This window comes from Bactrocera dorsalis, chromosome 6 (assembly GCF_023373825.1).
Source record: "Bactrocera dorsalis isolate Fly_Bdor chromosome 6, ASM2337382v1, whole genome shotgun sequence".
Taxonomy (NCBI): Eukaryota; Metazoa; Arthropoda; class Insecta; order Diptera; family Tephritidae; genus Bactrocera; species Bactrocera dorsalis.
The window spans coordinates 14,108,184-14,128,429 of record NC_064308.1 but is presented as its reverse complement, the minus strand read 5'-3'; the positions used below and the strand labels follow the sequence as shown (position 1 = coordinate 14,128,429).

At 31.7% G+C, this 20,246-nt stretch overlaps 1 protein-coding gene across 13 annotated transcripts in view; it reads right to left on the bottom strand.

Annotated features, from left to right (window-relative positions):
* Window positions 1–2,528: 2,528 nt before the first annotated feature.
* LOC105225728 (inhibin beta chain) overlaps window positions 2,529–20,246 on the bottom strand; it is a 39,476-nt gene continuing 21,758 nt past the window's right edge. For 6 of the 13 annotated variants that reach the window (XM_049459546.1, XM_029550813.2, XM_029550817.2 and 3 more), the window contains one exon: window positions 4,280–20,162. In XM_049459546.1, coding sequence (XP_049315503.1) covers window positions 19,155–20,162 — 1,008 coding nt within the window. In that variant the 3' untranslated portion in view covers window positions 4,280–19,154. Of the gene's footprint in view, window positions 3,071–3,126; window positions 3,306–3,360; window positions 3,469–3,525; window positions 3,713–4,279; window positions 20,163–20,246 lie in introns of those variants that run through there. The other 7 variants (XR_007423118.1, XR_007423116.1, XR_007423117.1 and 4 more) reach the window with 7 other exon arrangements.

The window sequence follows — 20,246 nt, the reverse complement described above, 5'->3', positions numbered from 1 at the left end:
AGTCACAAAATATTGCCTTAAATTGTCAGCTGGTAATAAACATGTCAGAAAAGTAATAAGAAAAGAGTAAACAAACAATGAGCGAAGAGGTAGCACCTTTTCTGTTAATTTTACAATTTTGAAGAGAAATAAATATTGTTTAATATCAATGAATATAATTATTAATTCCTTTATAACACAAACACTAATAAGTAAGATTTCGCACATTTGGGGAATAAGAAGGTTTCATTATTATTGTAGGAATCACTGTTTAGGACACAATACTGCATTGGAAATAGAAATTTATCTGCCAAGAGTCAGTTTATCATATTTCGAAATATAAGACATACATAAGTGCAATCTTGTGATGGAACATAAAAATGTGATAATAAAGTTCCCAAATGTAACAGAGCATTACAACACCCTAAAAATAGGGTGAAGTATATAGATGTCAGGAAAATAAAAAATGTACTCGTATATAAAGCATAACAATATTTCTAATTTCCATTATAAATTTGGAATTAAAGGTGGTGCTATTGACTGAACTAATATTGCAATAATTACACCGTTTTCGTTCTTGTTATACATACCACACGAATCGAAAGGGCTACTTAGTATTAACGTAGAAGCGGTAGATTCAAATATTAATTTTATAAAAATAATCAATTTATGAATTTTAGATTGGTGACGACAAACTTTTTTCGCCCCTTGAATTCGCGTCTTCCTGTTTCATGCCATGACTCCGAAATTTGGAGAACGCCTCCGGCCAGGATAAAATTTAAAAGGGAGCATGTTTCTGGATCTTTTGAGTGGCTTCTTAATGACTCAAAATATCTATTGGAGCTATGGCTTCTAACTCCTGTACCAAACACATCTGTACAAAATGGAGTTCTTTATATTAAAATCCATATTAAGGGCGGGAATGTCATTGAAAGAGCCTTTGGGATTTTCAAGTCGCGTTTCCGGTGCCTATCCAAAGAGTGGGTACTAAGGTATACAATACTTACACCTGCAAGCGCCGCGTCCTTGGTATACTTGCGCAATTCTTTACAGCATGAAAGACATAAAGGGTAATCAGAATCCGATGCATCGTTGCATATGCAAAAGTGTAAATGTAGCATTTTCCAATAGATCGTAAGCGACTGTTTTTTTTTTATATCCCAATGCAACCCTGTTCATTGAAATTGTGAAATAAAATATTTGGTAAATATTCTCAGTAGCAATCATGCCAAGGAAAAGCGAAAGAGAAAAAATTCTTAATTATTTGGTAGAGAATACGGCAAATGATATTCTTAATATAATAGGTAAAAGTTGGTGACTAAATATCTTTTTTTAATCAGGGTTCCTTTTTTTATACAGAAGTGGACGAAGATGGTGAGGCGGTCGATAAAATTTTAGATGAATTGAATATGAATGTTGAAGTAGTGCTTTCATGCCGGCGTGGAGCAGAGCATGAAGTCCCAAAGTCACCAGTATGGCGAAATGAAATCTTGAATAAATTCGACGAAAACCGGTTTCGCCAAATGCTTCGAGTAAGCAAGGAACAATATAACAATATATTTCACCTAATTAAGAACGATCCGGAATTCAAGAAAGCACATTCCTCGAAACAGATTCCTGTGGATTTGCAGTTAGCAATTGTACTTTATCGTCTGGGCTCATGCGGAGAGGGTGCTGCATTGAAAAAAATGTCAACATTATTTGGTGTGGGAGATGGTGGAACTCTATCCATAATTACGAAAAGAGTTTTCAGTGCTATTCTAAGGTTAAGAGATTCCTTCCTTTTTTGGCCAAGTGAAACAGAGCGATCAGAAATTGTTTATGCTACGTATTCCGAAGTGTCATTTTGCATTGGCTATATTGATGGTACGGAGATAAAGCTAGCAGAATCGCCAGTTATCGATCCTATATCAATCTTTTCTCGTAAGCACATATACTCTATCAAAGCCCAAATAGTTTGCGATTATAAACTTAAAATACGACACGTAATGGTGGGACATGTTAGCAGTTGGCATGATGCGAGAGTATACCGCAGCAGCTCACTTTTCTTGCAAAAAGACAAATTTTTTTCGTCACAGCAGTGGTTAGCTGGTGACTCAGCCTATCCTTTGTCCGAAACTATGATAACTCCATTCCGAAGTAATTCTCGATTGATAGACATAAATTCTCGAATTAATTTCAATTTGCGTCATAGTAAATTTCGAGTTCGAGTCGAGCATTGCTTTGGCCTATTGAAGGAACGGTTTTGCAGTCTTAAGGAGTTCAGAGCACGCCTTATAAATAAAGAAAGCCACAATTTATGTTGTGATTGGTTTGTTGTGTGTTGTATATTGCACAACATACTACGAGAGGATGACAGCACAAACTACGAATATACAAATCTCGATGAGGACACTACGTACACTGATGACAACGGTAAGGAAAGCGAAGATGTACAACCAAAAAGAAAAGGGGAAACTAAAAGGCTAGCAATAAATTCATTAATGTTTGAATAAACCATAAAAAAGTTAAATTTTGGATTACTTCATGCATTTCATTTTTATTTCATACATAGCTATTCGTTCGTCTTTTTCCATTTCTAGTCTTTTTATTTTTTCATCTTGCTCCACTTTAATTTTTTTATGTTTTAGCTCTTCTTTTTTCAATTCAATTTCAGCTTTTTATAGTTCTAGCTGCTCCGACTCTTCTTTTTCAAACTGAAGCTTTTCTTTTTCCAACTCCATTCTGTTTTGCTGGTAAACCATCAAACAAGCCGCTGATGTTTTGGGAGCCTGCATTGTGGAAAATTAGCCCCAAGTGGGAGTGGTTGCTGCGAAACTGTTGGCGGTGGAACTACTGGCGGTGAGGCTATTGTCGGTGATATTGCTGGTGGGGAGATTATTTGCGGTGGAAATGCTGGTGGCGAGGGTATTGGCGGTGAAATTGCTGGTGGAAAGACTATTGGCGGTGAATATACCTGTGGGGATATTGTTGACGGCTGTGGCGCGATAAGCGCCCGTGTCGACAGCGCAGAAATTATTTTGCGCATGCGATTTAGCTCCGAAAACTTTGTTTAGGCGATTGTAATGGGGGCACATTTTTTCAATTTTTTCTGTAAAAGATTTAATCACTTAAGTTCCCAAAGCACTTTCAATTCTTATTATTTACCTTCAAATTTGCCAACGCCCACATCCATTTCATCAATTCCAGCGCCAGTTGAGGTGCGATAATCATTCGCTTTTTTAAATGTACTTTTTAGGTGGCGTACCTTCCACCGCAGCAAGTCCCACGTGGCTTCGATTCCCTTAACCACAATGCATTTTTTTGTAAAAAAAAACTGTTGAAGCCTAATAAAAGTAAATAAATAAGCATTTATACATTTCAAACTTCTTAAAATGTTTACCTCAATTTCATCTGCTTCCTCCAAAAAATACAGAAGCTTGTTGATTTCTTCTTTTGTCCATTTTTTGTTCGGTCGCTTCCTTTTCACTTTTGTTATCGCTCATATTGCTGTAAATAGTTTTATTAAGTTTTTAATTGTTAATTCTTTCAAATTTCTTTTCTTACCAAAAATTTTACCTGGCGCGCCAAAAATCGAAACAAATACAATATGTATGCAAAAGAAATCAGCTGTCCGGGTTACTTCCAACTCGGACGGTTCAGTTTGCTGCATAGGCCCTCAACCTGTCAGTATTCTTTCTACTTTTGCTTTTCTGGTCCTCGATCGTGTTTGGTTTTTCCAATGGTTCAAACACTGTAAAAAAAAATATTTATTACAGTTGAAATATATATGTATATAAATATATTTATATATATGTAAAGATTTATTTCCTTCCATTTGGGAGGTGAGAATGATGGATCGGATCATATTTTTGGAGCTTCATCTCAGATATACAAGTAAAAGTAAAATCTAATTTGTAACCTTTCTTACCTTTGTTTTCCATTTTCAAATATACATATAGACAATATATATAGAGATTATCACAGATAATAATGGATTGTCGATGTTTATGGTTTAGAATATTCAATCAGGTAAAAGTAAAAAAAAATATATATACATATTTCAAATAAGTTTCGTAACTATTGCATTTCAAAGACAACATTTTATTTTTAATTTTATAGGTAATTATGCTTTATGCGTTAAATAAAGGTTTATATTGGTTTTACGTATATATCGCAAAATTTTTTATGACTGTCTGTACTAATTGTAAAATCGTCTGAAGTCACTAAAATTGTCTTTAATGTAGAGAGCTGTGACGAGCACTTACCAAAACTTTTTATTCCGGGGCAATGCTTTTGCATTAAAAACAAAACACAGAACTACTTGTTAAATTCGCTTAAACGCTTTTATTCAATTTTAAATTATTTATTAATACAATAAATAATACTTTTATGTGATACTATTGCTAATTGAATTCCAGAGCATAGTTTGAAAAATGCTTGATTAGCAAAAAGTATGAATTCCATACTACATTTTAGTAAATTCTAAAGTCATTATTGAATAATTCGATTAATAGTCTGTAAGAAATCTTATTATATTACTTTTAACTAAAAATCTTAAATATACAAAAGGCAACATAATTTATCAAACATTTCTACAGTTTTCAAATATGTAATAAGTATTTATGGAAATATGAACCCCTTTTATAACACCGCCTTAATTTAAAAAATATGTATATCGTAAGAAATAGAAATACAAATTTATGTGCTTGCAGTCTGAAGTGCTAAAAACAATTTTGGAGTCCACATAAGTAGGTATAAAAATACAATGAAAAACTATAAGTTATCAATTGCAAATAAATATATAGTACTGTGTGAAAGTATGTATATCCAAAAATAAGTTCACTGCTATTTCTTAAGCATGTTTACTTAATATTTTCATACACATATTTTATAATTAGTAAATATTTCATTGTTTTATGCACTTGCTAGTACATAAGCATTGTTGTTACCTTATAAGTTTCAGGTGCAATGCTGTAAAATATCATTATTTAATTAATTTTATATTATTGAGTATTTAAAAATTACTTTCAGAGAAAACAAGCCCTATATCATATGTAGGCCATAATACCATAAGAATTATTTCACTAGCACAATATTTCATATGTTATTATTACGCCCATAAGTACTTAGGTATATAGTATATGTGTATATATCTGTAAATTCCATAAACCTTTTTAGATATTGACTTATGTGTTAATGTTTCGTTTCATTTTTAAATAATATTTGCTGTTGAAAACAGCCTAATAATACATGCGTATATATATATTATAAATATACATATATATATCGGCTGATACAAATAGTTATTTATGTATACATACATATGCACTTGATACATAATACCTCGTGTCAAGTACACCATAGCCTTAAATAATCGATAAGGTTATAAAAACTTTCAGTATATTATTATGTTAGACTTTAGGCAAAACATGCTCGAATTTTACAAATGGCATTGTGTACATATTTCCATTGTGGTTTGTGTTATTCTAGCTATTACTCTAAAAACTGACAAATATTCGTAAAAGTTTTATGTATCATAAAAAGTTGCGTATTTGGTTGGATTATTTTAGGCACTTTTGTTTTTAAAGAGTTATTGATTTATTGATGAAATTTTGCATATCGTTATTGATTGCGTCAATCCAAGCGCATGTAATGCATTTGTAGCTCACTTCTCATTTTAAATTATTTATTAAGATCAACAAATTAACTATCTGCTTCCATTTTCCAATTAATGTTTTTATTTTTATTTCTCTAATTAATGTTCTTACTATAAATATCGTACAATATTATTGGCTTTCTATATTTAAACATATGTATCTTTGCATATGACGCTTTAATACATACATATGTAATGGTTTCATTTTCATTTTACAATGGACATTTTCATCAACGTAAATCAACGTCAATGTAAATTTTTATGTAGATATATGAAAATAATAAAAACACTATATTTTTGTAAATATTATTGTTACCATTTATATATCCTTTAGAAATATGGCCATAATTGTACGCATCAGCGCAAATATAGTACGTATATTTCCATACGCTATTCAACATTATTATTCACACTTGCAATCCACAAACGCCATACAAATATTCAAACGAATATAACGATATATATGTATGTAACGGTATTTTTTGTTTAAGGATGAAGTCATGTGTAGAAGTTCACACAAGTGAAGAAAATTGTCTGACTGCCATGAGTGGCCAGAAACGGTTCTCTTCGCCCACGTCCCGAAGAGAAGGACGATGTGACCAAAGCTGAATTCTATGGGCGCTTGGAGTGCATCTATGAGAGATGCCCTGACCACGATGCCAAAATCGTGGTTGGCGACTTTAACTCCAGAATAAGTAAAGAAGGTAGCTTTGGTACAACGTTCGGTAAATTCAGCCTCCATGATGAAACATCCCCAAATGGGTTGAGGGAAATACGGTTTACTGTACCAGATTTCAACATAACATATTTGCTATATTATTATTTTAGAAACTAAATAAACGAATTATGAGTGAATGTATACTCAAGACAAATGATCAAGAAAATTCATTTAGCGAGACTGCCGAAACGCGTCGACTAGAACTGCAAACTAATTAATGGGATTTCCATAATCTTTGATGTATTCTTTTTTATTCAGTTTTCAATAAATTAATTAGCCATTTTTATTAATAACTTCAAAAAAATTGATAAAGACGCCATTTATCAAATGAATAACGCTGACATTCACACACTTACAAAGTGACCTTTGGGGATACATATCACGAAAAATTTATGGACAAAAAACCAAAAAGTATTAGAGCTCAAGTTAGGCATTCAAGAAGCTTGAGAAGATTTTAATCATATGAAATAGCTAAATTTAGTGAATTCGATGTCAAATCGTATTTTTGAAGTTGTTAATTAAAATGGAGATTCCTATATTTATTGAAAACTTGTAAAAATGAACATATAAAGATTAAGTTGGTGCGTTTAATGGAATATGTACCAACTTTTTGCCATATTAATAAACGAAATTAAATTAAATATAATAACAACAACAGCAACAATAAAATAGATTTTTTGTATTAAATAAACATTCACATTCAGCCTTATCGTAAACTTCACGTGAATAAATCATTCCTAGGTATTTTTATTTTTACGTGAACGAGAAATTCATATACCGAATTTCTTGTGAAATGTTCGAATTTCGATTACCTGCATAATTATGGCCGTAGTTTATATAAAAAGTTCTTAAAATCAAATAAATCTTAATATATAAAAATCACGTGTCACGTTGTTTGTTTGCGATGGACTCCTAAACTACTGAACCGATTTTAATGAATTTAACAATAAGGCTGATTATCTTAGCAATCAATATAACATAGAACTACTTTTAAGTAATCCATTGACAAAAGGGAGAGAATGAAGCTAAATTAAAATTAAGACTGATTTTTAACAAATTAAATTAAATGTTAAGTCTAGTCTAGCTTGAAGAAACCAACAAGTACACACCTTGAAACTCATAAGCCTAATGTGTTAGAAATGACTGAGCGATCACACGTATGGTAAACTCATAGAAACTCTAACAGAAATCTCTGATAGCGTTGTTGGGTTATTAACAGTGATTTACTGATAGATGTATTGCTGGGATGGTAGCCTTAAAAACACATTTTCATACTTGGCTTGGTTGCGCCCGAGTAGTTTAAAATTCATAAGTACAGTCAATAATATACATACAAATGATTAAATTTCACTATTGTTGACACTTGACAACATTCTTGGATCCAACAACTAAAGGATGCTTTAGAAAGAAGGTTTTGGGAATATAAATCTCTATCTAGATTTCCAGTGATTGCACATAACCTATTTGTATGTATTTTCCAGTATTTTAATAAGACATAAGAACCGCGGAAATATACAAATTGTAAAGAAACCTCTATTTTATTTAGGACTCCTGATTTTGAAAAATAAAATTATGAAATTCATACACATTATGTGAACATTTGATTCTGATCGAATTTCACAATATATGGGTGAGTGTTTTTTTTTTTTAATTATTAAGTTTTTTCAATCCCGTCACGAAATTTCCTTGGAAATATCCTAAAAATAACTCTCAGAATTGTTCACTCCACTTATTTGCTACAAAAAATCGCTATCATTAATATTTCTAGAGATATTCCACTTTTTAAGTAAGGTTGTATGGAATTTTCATAGATTTTTTATTACATACCATCTATGAAAAGTCAGCTTGGGGAATGTTTAGTTTAGTATCTCATTTTGAAGAGGTTTTGCGCAAAGGGGGAGGGGGCGGGGGGCTTGCTACCCCCCTCATTAGAAAGGTAATGAATGGAATTTTTGAATAATACCACCCCTTCCCCCCCTAGGACCCCGGGGGGCTCCAGGGCAGCCTCCTGAAAATGGTGTAAAATCGTAGTTTTTCCATACAATTTTCACTAATTATTATAAAATTTGTGTATTTTTACGCATAGAGTGACTCTATGTTTATTATTTTTATTATTTCAATGAATTAAAGTGGAAATCCACTTTATTTAAATAATAAAAACACTGAAAATTAAAAATTGTATATGTCTCGGTAATAATGCATACAAGTAGTTGAAGTACCAAGATAACCCAACCAACCATTTATACAAGACCCCCTAAATAATAAAATTGGGTTTTCATCGCGTGATTTTTTCCAAATTTTGAATATTTTTTCAGCATAATATACTGCATTGAAACAAGCGCCGCAGGCGAAAATTTGGAATAAAAAATCGCGCGATTTTGTATTCCAAATTTTCATTAAATCTTCAGTATAATATATTACATTGAAAGAAGCGCCGCAGGCTAAAATGTGGAATAAAAAATCGCGCGATTTTTTATTCCAAATTTTCATTATATTTTCAGTATAATATATTACATCGAAACAAGCGCCGCAGGCGAAAATTTGGAATAAAAAATCGCGCGATTTTTTATTCCAAATTTTCATTATATTTTGAATATAATACATATATTACATTGAAACAAGCGCCGCTGTATATAAGACCTACCATTTTGATTCGTTGGGTTATTACTATCTTCCTTTTGTGCATATTTTCTTCGTCGTTTGACAGTTCATATTCAGTAATTTTGCTTACATTTCAAGGAACAGTATAACACGTAATTGAAAGCTGTTTTATTTATTAAATTTTACATAAAATTGCAACTTAAAATTCATAATTTATCATTAAATCAATTAAATATATTTCAAAGAATGTGTGTGTGTTAAATTGGTTAAATTTTTTGCAAGCAGTGCAACAAAAACTTCAAAAGAAGAGAGCCATTGTTTGAGCAAATGTGAAAATGAGCGTTTTTTGCGTACTTATATCTAAAAAACAAATTAACATTTAACAATAAATTTACATTTAAACAAAAGTTTAATTCATTGGCTATCTGTGCTATATAAATTTAAAAAAATCCGTGCACGCATTTAAGAGAAATAAGCAGTGAAAATGAGATACTAAACTAAACCCAACCCGTCAGCTTTAGAGCCCCGTACTACCTCACCGACTCACCTGTGAGTTACGACTTTGTTGCTAAGAGAGATGGGCTACAGACTGACCCATTCATGAGTTTTACAAGAAATATTATACCAAGCATCTCTCTACGACTAGCGAGTGTCGAGAGATTTATAACTTTTAAGCGGTTAGTGTAAGGGGGAAGATTTAAACTGGAATCCCAATGCAAATGATTTAAGACAAAAAGTAAAAATTGTTTTTGAACGGACTCCGAATGGACTTGGTAACTAGGGTTCCAAACCACAGAAGCCTACTCTAATATAAGCTTCACCAGGGATGTAAAAAGAATTTTTGTGGTTAGCGGATTTCTAAATTCTTTAGGCCAACGTTTAACAAAACTAAGAGCGCCTTTAGCTTTAAAAACCGTGGAAGATGCGAGAAGATTAAAATTGAGTTTGGGGTCCATAGTTACTCCCAGATCAACGAAACTGCTTACTTGCTCCAACCTAAAGTTTCGTATTGCGTATGAAGTAGGGTCTACAGATCTACGTGAAAAGCACATCGTTTTACATTTTTTAATGTTCAATGGCATGTCATTTCTATCACACCAAAAAACTAGATTGTTTAAGTCTGTTTGCAACTGACATCTCTCGCTGTTTGAAGTATACGTTTTAAAAAGTTTTACAGCGTCAGAATATAATAAAACTTTTGAAAACTTAACAACAGATGATATGTCATTAATAAATAACAAGAACAGAACTGGACCAAGATTTGAGGAACGCCTGAAGGAACATTGATTATGTCAGGAAAAGTATCGTTAAATATGACTTGTTGAATGCTATTACTAAGATAAGAAGCAACCCATTTTAAAAATATGGGTTGAAAACCAAGAAGATCAAGTTTATTCAAAAGAATTGAATGGTTTCCTTTATCAAAAGCTTTACTAAAAATCTGTGTATATAACATCAGTATTCTTATTCTTCCTAACGGGGCATCTCGACAGGATAAAATCTATGTCTTACTAACTGTCAAATCTATTGCTATTGCCATTGCCAAATCTGTATGTGAGCATTTGTTATCATAACATAATCATTTGCGCAAAGGCGTAGGGTAGGTAGCTTCGAGCTGATGTAGCGCATGTTTTGAGCTCTTGAACTGTTTAAATCTTTTATGAAGAAAATAAAAAAAAGGATTACGATCCTTTTGGTTACAAATGTATTTCTGGGAAAAATAAAATAATAACAAAGGATAAAGATCCTTTTTTTACAAATGTATTTCTGGGAAAATAAGAATTCATATTTTTGGACTACTATATAATAATTGTGGCATAAATTATTAAATTTAAGATTTCGCTCATTCCCAACCCAATTTGCATAATTATTCTGTAAATTAACAATATTAAACTAAATATAAGTTTTTTTGAAAAATGCTATTTAGAAAATGTACTTTATTTTATTTTTATAATATAACACAACTCAACCGTCTTAATACTCGCTCTTCTAAATTTCATATTACCGAAATGAAAATGCCGTCGGCATATGTGTAAATGGGATATGTTGCCTCCTCGAAATTTTCATAGAAATGAAAACTGCGCTGTCAAATTGCTGAAGTGACAGCTTATTGCTTACAATATATGGCAAACTAATTAGTTTTAGTAATTAGTTTACCATATATTGTAAGCAATAGGCAATATGGAGTCTCCACAGGCAATAGGCACGGCAATACAGTTAGTAAGACATAGATTTTATCCTGTCGAGATGCCCCGTAAAGCCCGTTGATATATGTGATACAAATTCAAGCAAATTGGTTATTGTAGATTTCCCTTTATGAAAACCGTGCTGAGGACAAGAAATTAGTGGAGAGATCCGGAAGGTTATGTCGTCTGCTATAATTGCTTCAAAAAGTTTAGGTAATGCAGACAACTCTGATCTGTAGGAATTTAAAGAAAAAATATCACGATTTTAGTGTATTTTCTATGGAAAATTTTTACATGCCTAGGTCCAGTTCTTAAACTTAATATTAAAGGCTAAATTATCAGGGAATTTGTTTTAGGGTATTTCCAAGGAAATTTCGTGACGAGATTGAAAAAAATTAATAGTTAAAAAAAAACACCCTAATATATGTATACCCCTAAATACACACTTTTATTTTTAAACAAAAACAAGTGGATTATTGAGAATAAAATACTCTACCGAAACGTATTTAAAGTATAATTTTCATGATTTTTATAATTCCTCAATTCTCAGAGCAGTATATATAGAAACTCGAATATTTTTAACGTTATTAATTTTTTTGCAGTTTAGATTGTTATTGATATTTTGTTTTAGAAATAAGCCCAATGATTATTTCATAAAAATTAAGTGTACAAGGTCAGCGTTTTAATTTAAACTAGTGAAGAAAAGTAGATTTCAGGGGAAAAACTATCGAATGGTCTAACTATCGATAGTTTCGCAGCTCTAATATAGACCACTACTAAGGGCAAGCATAAGACAACACCGTTAGATCCTGAGGATTTACGAGTACATGAAATTTTCCTCGCAAGTTTATATACGAGCAGGTTCTGAACCCAAGATTACTTGCATATTTTGCAAAATTTCCAATTCCTGCTATGGTACGATGACAAAACACATCCAAAGGAAAAATATGTAATGGCTGCAAAGCGATGTGCTAGCTGCCATAATACATATACGCACATACATTTCACTGATATTTTAGACTTAATTAATTATTAATTGTTCTCATACTCTTGCATATTTTGGCGTAGGATTTGGAAGTGTGAAAGAACACCTCTATTATCATATTGTTAAGTTTCATGTATTTAGTTTTATATAACAGCAGTTTCTATTGCAGCAGTTTCATATTGTTAAGATTCATGTATTTAGTTTTATATAACAGCAGTTTCTAATGATAGCTTTCGAGTATTTTCATACATTTTTCTTATTAGAATAGTATATGTATTTAATAACATTAAATTGTATATTTCGTCACTGTTTTCAATACGATCTTATTACTGTGAGATGCGCTCTGGTATTAAATAAATTAGTTTGACCTTGGATTTCAGCTATGTGTAGTACTTGTATTTAAAACAACGTTGTAAAATAAGCCTGTAAGATTTATTTTTTCAATGACAACTCTCTCTTATCTCCATTTACAATATTTTTTTGTTGTTAACTGAATATTATATAAAGAAAAATCAAATTAATTCGAGTTAAGTTTACGAAAAGTGGCTATAATGTTTAAGGTTGTTTAAATTTTGTTTCAGGACGAAGTTGCATAGTGAAACAAACATTATACATATCCGTATTTTCCAGCTGATTATAAGCACTACTTATGTATATACGCAAGTTTCGTTAATTGTTAGAGTACTGAATTTTTTATTCTGGATTCTTCTATGAGGTATGGCAATTGACTTTAGAAAAAAGCTGTTCTTATGTATTCTTATGTTAATATTGTTGTTCAATATATATTTCAATTGGAGCTTAATGGAGTATTATTTAATATGAATAGGATTTATGTAGGTATTGAAGTTTACAGAATGTGCAATCGCATGTAAGTTACTTGAACAGGCGTATATATATGCATAAATATTTATTGTTGAACAAAATAATTACATTATTTTAATAAGTTCCAGTAATAGTGTAGTTATTAATTATAAAATATAGTTATCATATATTTATTTTTATATACATGCATTTTGTATGTTCTCTATATACTAAAGTTTGTGTTATTATCTAGTAAAAAGTGGAAAGCTAAGTGACTTAGTATGTTTTTTATTCGGCACAGGCTATTCGCTCTATATTAATTGCAATTGTAGCCCTAGTCTAGCTGTACAATTGCACAAAATGATTTTAAAGTATGTTCTACGGATGGAATGCAATATATTCTCGCTATAAGTTATTTACGAAATATTTGATTTATTGAATATGCTATTCGAAGCATATATGTACGTAGTATTATTTTCATTTTTGTTTTAAATAAGTATGCCATACGAGACTATGTGTAACAATTTCTTTAACCCATTGAATGAAATTATTTAGTGTAGAAAATTTGTTACAGTTGTTTAGCAAGTTAATTCTAGAAGGTGTACTATAATAATGATAATTAAATAAGTCTTGTTGAATTATATGAGGATATTGAAGAGAAATATATTATAGTGCTCGGGTTTTATTAAGATAACTATTTCAAACGTTATTATATTTAAAATCTTATGTTGAGTAATCTATGATATTGTTATTGAACAACATGAACAATTACCTATAATTATCTCTTGCGCAACCTGCCGTGCAGAAGTTCACTTATTTGCAAGCAAATATTTGTATAAAGAAGTCTGATGTAAGAAAAGTCTTCTACGATAAGTTGCCACTTTAAACGCTAATAGTGCGTATTTATGAATTGTTGTGATGGGATCCTTGTAACCATTCGATTGATCGAATCGTCTTAAGAAACTAAGGAATATCTTTTCACCAAATATTCAAATTAGTTCATATCTCTGGCCTGAGGAAATGTTAACATATCAGTCAGCGTCAAAAGAAAGTGTACAAGCTTTTTTATTACATCAATAATTGAATTTCATATATTTGTCATTTAAAACAATGGGATATGTTATATTTTTTGAAAATGGTATTTACTTCTTTTTTAAATTATGAGAAAATAAAATCAAAATTCTTACAACAACAAAAGTTATGAACAAAAAACTTAAAATTCTTCATTTTTTTGGCGTCAAAAGAAAGTGTACAAAGTGTTAATGTGTGACATAATCAATAATTAGTATTTTGTTTGTTTTCCATTTACTTTAATTACGGCTTGTAAACGACGCGGCATTGAGTTGACCAGATTTGCGGTTACTTCCGGTGTGATTTTTAGCCATTCCTCTGTAAGAACGGATTTGAGCATCTCCTTACTGCTAATTGTTCGTTTTCTTATTTGTCTGTCTAGGTATTCCCAAAGATGCTCGATGGGGTTAAGATCCGGTGACTGTGGGGAGTGATCCAATTGCTTAGGCACGTGATAAAGCATCCATTCCTTCACAATCTTCGCCGTGTGTTTAGGATCATTGTCCTGTTGGAATATCCAACACGGATCCAAATGTAATTTTTCGACACTAGAATGTTACTCTTCAGGATGTTCAAGTAATCCATCTTATCCATAGTGCTTTCTATAAATATTAAATTGCCAACCCCGCTCGCTGCCATACACCCCCACATCATCACCGAGCCTCCCCCATGCTTCACTGTGGATATTATATTTTGTTCGGCAAATGCTTGATTTTTTGTTCTCCAAATTTTTGTTGCTTTTTTCTTTCCAAAAACCTCAAATTTGCTCTCATCGCTAAAAAGAACGTTATTCCAAAACGGAATGTCCTTCCACTCATACTTTTTAGCAAAATTTAAACGCTTTTTCTCGTTGGTTTTTGTAATCAAAGGCTCTTTTCGCGGTACTCTTCCATTGAGGCCATTTGCATGTAACGCGCGGCGAATTGTACTGGCACTAACAGCTATCCCTGACGTTTCCAAAATATTTTTCGATAATTTTACCGCACTTTCAGAAGGATTTATCTTTACACTTCGTACAACAGACCTAACATCAGCACCACTTAATCGCTTTGGTCTACCAGATTTGGGACGATTTCCAACTTTCCATACATTTTTTCTTGTCAATTATTTTTTTTACAGTATTATGACTTCTATTAATAGTAGAACTGATTTCTCTTAAATTTTTTCCTTCTTTATGGAGTTTCAACACAAGTTCGCGTATATCAATGGATGTTTGTTTACCCATTGCTCTTACAATTCTGATTTTTCTACTGATCACTACTTAACGAACATAAAGAATGACTGATTTGTATTACTTTTCATTTAACCAGCGACGACATAACAGTTTTTCAATAATCCGCTATCTTTTGAATGTCAGCTCAATGCCGCGTCGTTTACATGCCGTAATTAAAGTAAATGGAAAACAAGTAAGGAAGGGCTAAGTTCGGGTGTCACCGAACATTTTATACTCTCGCATGATAAAGTGATAATCGAGATTTCATTATCCGTCATTTACATATTTTTGTATTTTGGTTCCTAATGTATATATTGTACTATACAGAGAAGGCATCAGATAGAATTCAAAATAGCGTTATATTGGAAGAAGGCGTGTTTGTGAACCGATTTCCTCCATATTTCGTACATGTCATCAGGGTGTTAAAAAAGTATTATACACCGAATTTCATTGAAATCGGTGGAGTAGTTCCTGAGATACGGTTTTTGGTCCATAAGTGGGCGACGCCACGCCCATTTTCAATTTTTAAAAAAAGCCTGAGTGCAGCTTCCTTTTGCCATTTCTTCGGTAAAATTTAGTGTTTCTAAGGTTTTTTGTTAGTCGGTTAACGCACTTTTAGTGACTTTCAACATAACCTTTGTATGGGAGGTGGGCGTGGTTATTATCCGATTTCTTCCATTTTTGAACTGTATATGGAAATGCCTGAAAGAAACAACCTTATAGAGTTTGGTTGACATAGCTATAGTAGTTTCCGAGATATATACAAAAAACTTAGTAGGGGGCGGGGCCACGCCCAATTTCCAAAAAAAATTACGACCAAATATGCCCCTCCCTAATGCGATCCTTCGTGCCAAATTTCACTTTAATATCTTTATTTATGGCTTAGTTATGACACTTTATAGGTTTTCGGTTTCCGCCATTTTGTGGGCGTGGCAGTGGGCCGATTTTGCCCATCTTCGAACTTAACCTTCCTATGGAGCCAAGAAATACGTCCGTCCGTCCGTCCGTGCAAGCTGTAACTTGAGTAAAAAATGAGATATCGTGATGAAACTTGGTACACTTATCACGATATCTCATTTTTTACTCAAGTTACAGCTTGCACGGACGGACGGACGGACAGACGGACGGACGGACAGACAGACATCCGGATTTCAACTCTACTCGTCACCCTGATCACTTTGTTATATATAACCCTATATCTGACTCTTTTAGTTTTAGGACTTACAAACAACCGTTATGTGAACAAAACTATAATACTCTCTTTAGCAACTTTGTTGCGAGAGTATAACAAACAAAATACTAATTATTGATTAACACATTAACACTCTGTACACTTTCTTTTGACGCCAAAAAAATGAAGAATTATAAGTTTTTTGTTTATAACTTTTGTTGTTGTAAGAATTTTGTTTTTGTTTTCCCATAATTTAGAAAAGAATTAAATACCATTTTTTAAAAATATAACGTGCCCCATTGTTTTAAATAACAAATATATGAAATTCAATTATTGATGTAATAAAAAAGCTTGTACACTTTCTTTTGACGCTGACTGATATTGTTAAAATGGAATGAAAATAACTTCGTTATATTGAAAGAAATTATGTCTTTAATGTTATCGCCTATTGATCTATGGTAGCATTACATAGTATTTCAAGTCCACTATGATGATTGCGATGATTCGTTAAAAATTTGGCCTCATAAAAAGTGTATGTAGTTAGGTTCCTACCCTTACAAAACAAAAAATTATTGCCTCACAGGGTACAAATATTGGGGGTGTTTAATGACCCTTCAGGTACTTTTGCTTTCCACTGCTGTCCTCAACAATATATTAAGGTAAGTTGTTTTCAACGACCCTCTAAGTTTATTATTGGTAACTATTAAAACTAACCAGAAAAGTTAATTTGTAATAGCAATTGTTGTAATAGCACTTCATTATAATATTTCAGAAATAATGAAGTCATAATGAATATGTATTGCGAGCATCCTCAAAATAATATATATATGAAATATTTCTTTAAAAAAAACTATTAAGTATAGATTATGTAATATTTTAAATATTTAGATATATTGTGTAATTTATATTTAATATAGAGTGAATCATGTATTTTAATTATTAACTAATTTATGAGATTTGTAAACAAATTTTATTTACAAATAGTATAGATAGAATTTCCTCATAATTGTCTTACAAAACATTAGCATGTATTTGTATTGTAAAATATGCATGTGTGCCCATATGTACCCTAGAGACTACATAGTTTGCTAATTGCATACTAACAACTAGTCAGCTTGAATACTGCCTTATCGAAATATCAATTGACAGATTTTGAAACATACCAACTTGATACTAACAAACATTACAGACATTGAAGTCAACCTCTAGTTTAGGTGTAAAAAGTAAAAATAAATAAATTAACTTAAAAAAAGTCCATCATTTTAATATACTTATGTTAAAATATTTTAATTAGACAAACTCAAATTTTCCATTGATCTGGAAAAAAAGCGAATGCAAAATGTCTAGCATTTTCAGGACCAGTTAATTTTTAGCTCATAAAATGAGTTCTCAAACATTGATTTTGACTAGTTCTGATAACGGGGTATACATTTACAATGCATATTTTGTATTTATTATGGTGTGATTAACGTTTGCAAATACGTATCTATGTATATGTATGTAGTTTTTCAAAGGGCAACGTTTTCTTTTATTTACATATATGCCTTTCTTCTACATTCTCCCTGAGCCAGGTGCATTATCTAAATGTACATAGTGGTGATGAAGTTCTGATTGTTATTATTTGAATTCTTTTTGTCAATGGGAGCGTGCAAAAAACAGAAATCATGAAATAACAATGTTGAAGGTTATCAAAGCCAATGCTTAATGTGAGGTTAAGAAATTAATTTTATAAAATTGGGAAATAGTATTGGAGAATTTAGAAATAAGCATATATATACATATAAACTACCCATCAATCAATCATATCTAATATGAACTACATGCCTATTTTTTGTGTTGTTTAGTACAAAGTGATATAGTAGTAATATAATATTGTTTAATATGTATGGAAAGTAGAACTCTTTTTAATAATTTTAATTTCATCAGCTTTGTTCGGAGCGGTATTTTTTGTAATTTAAAACACCAATATATTAAATGTGAGCGATAAGTTCTCAACTGGTAAACTTTATGAGTTGTACAGTGCAATACTAATTTGTAAGGTTAATTGATCTATTTTATATGATATCTTTAATTTGCTATTTAGTAATTTTCGGTTATATTGAAAGTAACGTATATATGAGTCAATCTCATCCCCAAATAATTATGAAAACTAAGTTTTCTCTCTATTTAAAGTAGTCATCATATATTTTTTCTTTATCAGTACTGATTATTTACATATGACTTTGTATGTGCAAAAACGATTTACATATTATATGGTATATGTGTTATGCCCATGTTTAATGATGTTTTTGTAAGTAATAATTGAAGGCACCAATCAAAGATATTTTAATGAAAATAAATTTTCCTTTACGAAAGTACTAATTGTTGAGTATGGAACAAAATTATTTGCGTATGTACACAAACTATTTCCTTTCTTAAGTATATGTATAAGCTATTGCTTGAGTGGAGGCATTCATTCATATAAATATAAGTCCAGTGCAAAAGCAGCACGAAAAATTACTTCATATAGACCTCTTTCATTTATTTTTAATCCTTTCCATACTTTCATAGTTACATGTGTTTGTAATATAATAGAAAAGCGTGAAAAAGCTTAAAACGTAAAGTTGTAAGGCTGGAAGTATATTTTCTTCGATGCTGCTTCGTCTTAAAGTACATATGGATTAAAATTTGTAATAATATGTCTTGCAGTATATATTTATAATAAAATTTTTAAATTAAATTGATTCAGCACAACCAATATTCTACAAGAGTACATATATACGTATTTTATTCGAATGTAAGGTGAATATCTTCATGGGCAACCACATTCATCTACTACCATCTTTGGAAGATCCCTTTTAATAATGCCATCGTCACCATAGTATATAAGAGACATGCTTGAAAATTTTACTGGTGCACAGCAGGGCTGCATACCATTCAGAAGCCCCATTTTTCTATATTCTTCTATAAAATGAGCGTGAAAAGTTTGAAATGTATCAGGAGTGCGAAAGGGACCTGTACAATCTCCACGACAGTAATTAGCAAAGTAGCCACGTGGAGCAATGATCCAGTCGTCCCAACCCAATGCCTTGAAAGACACATAAAACGATTCCTTGCAACATTGACCATGTATTGCACCAACACAATCAATTGCACGACGTCGTACACGTCGAAGACGTCTCGTTTCTGTACGCAATACCAAAAATGGTCGATTAGGACTTAATTCTGATGAGATTGGATCTTTTAAGCGCGTATACTTTTGCGGTTGTGAATTAACGTGCTGTTTGCCTCGGGCCTGAGGAACTTGTGGTTGCAGTCGGTTATACTGATCTAAATATCCTAATAATACATGCGGCCGAAATAATTTTGTGCGAACGTTATTCAATTTATAGTTGTCTATTTTTGAAGTGAAATTTTTCTTAGTATTGCAGTTAAAAATATTATTACATAACAAAGAAATTTTTGCTTTTGGACGCTGTTCTACTTGCTCTTTAACATCACTATGTCTTTCTGAAATAATATTACGGTTCAAAAGTGGTTGTCTCCAGTGTACTACAAGATCATTACGTTTCACCGAACGGTATCGTTTTTCCCGCTGGAGATATAATAGTTTATGCTTCGAATTCTCCAATGGCTGATTAAACAAATGTAAAATATAATGCTTTCCACAACCAGTACAATCTATAAGAAGTCGCAATTTTTCCGTCGGTGCTCGTGTGTACCAGTCCCGGACAGTTAGCGTTATATCAAATTTTTGCCAGCCTAAGTTCATTATATCCACATCGTAAGTAACACAAAGTTGAGGGGAATTATCGCAGCTCTTTGAAATAAATGTAAGAATATGTTTTTAGTTATAATCAAAATAATAATATATATTGCGCGTCACCAGGTTAGCATAAAAAGT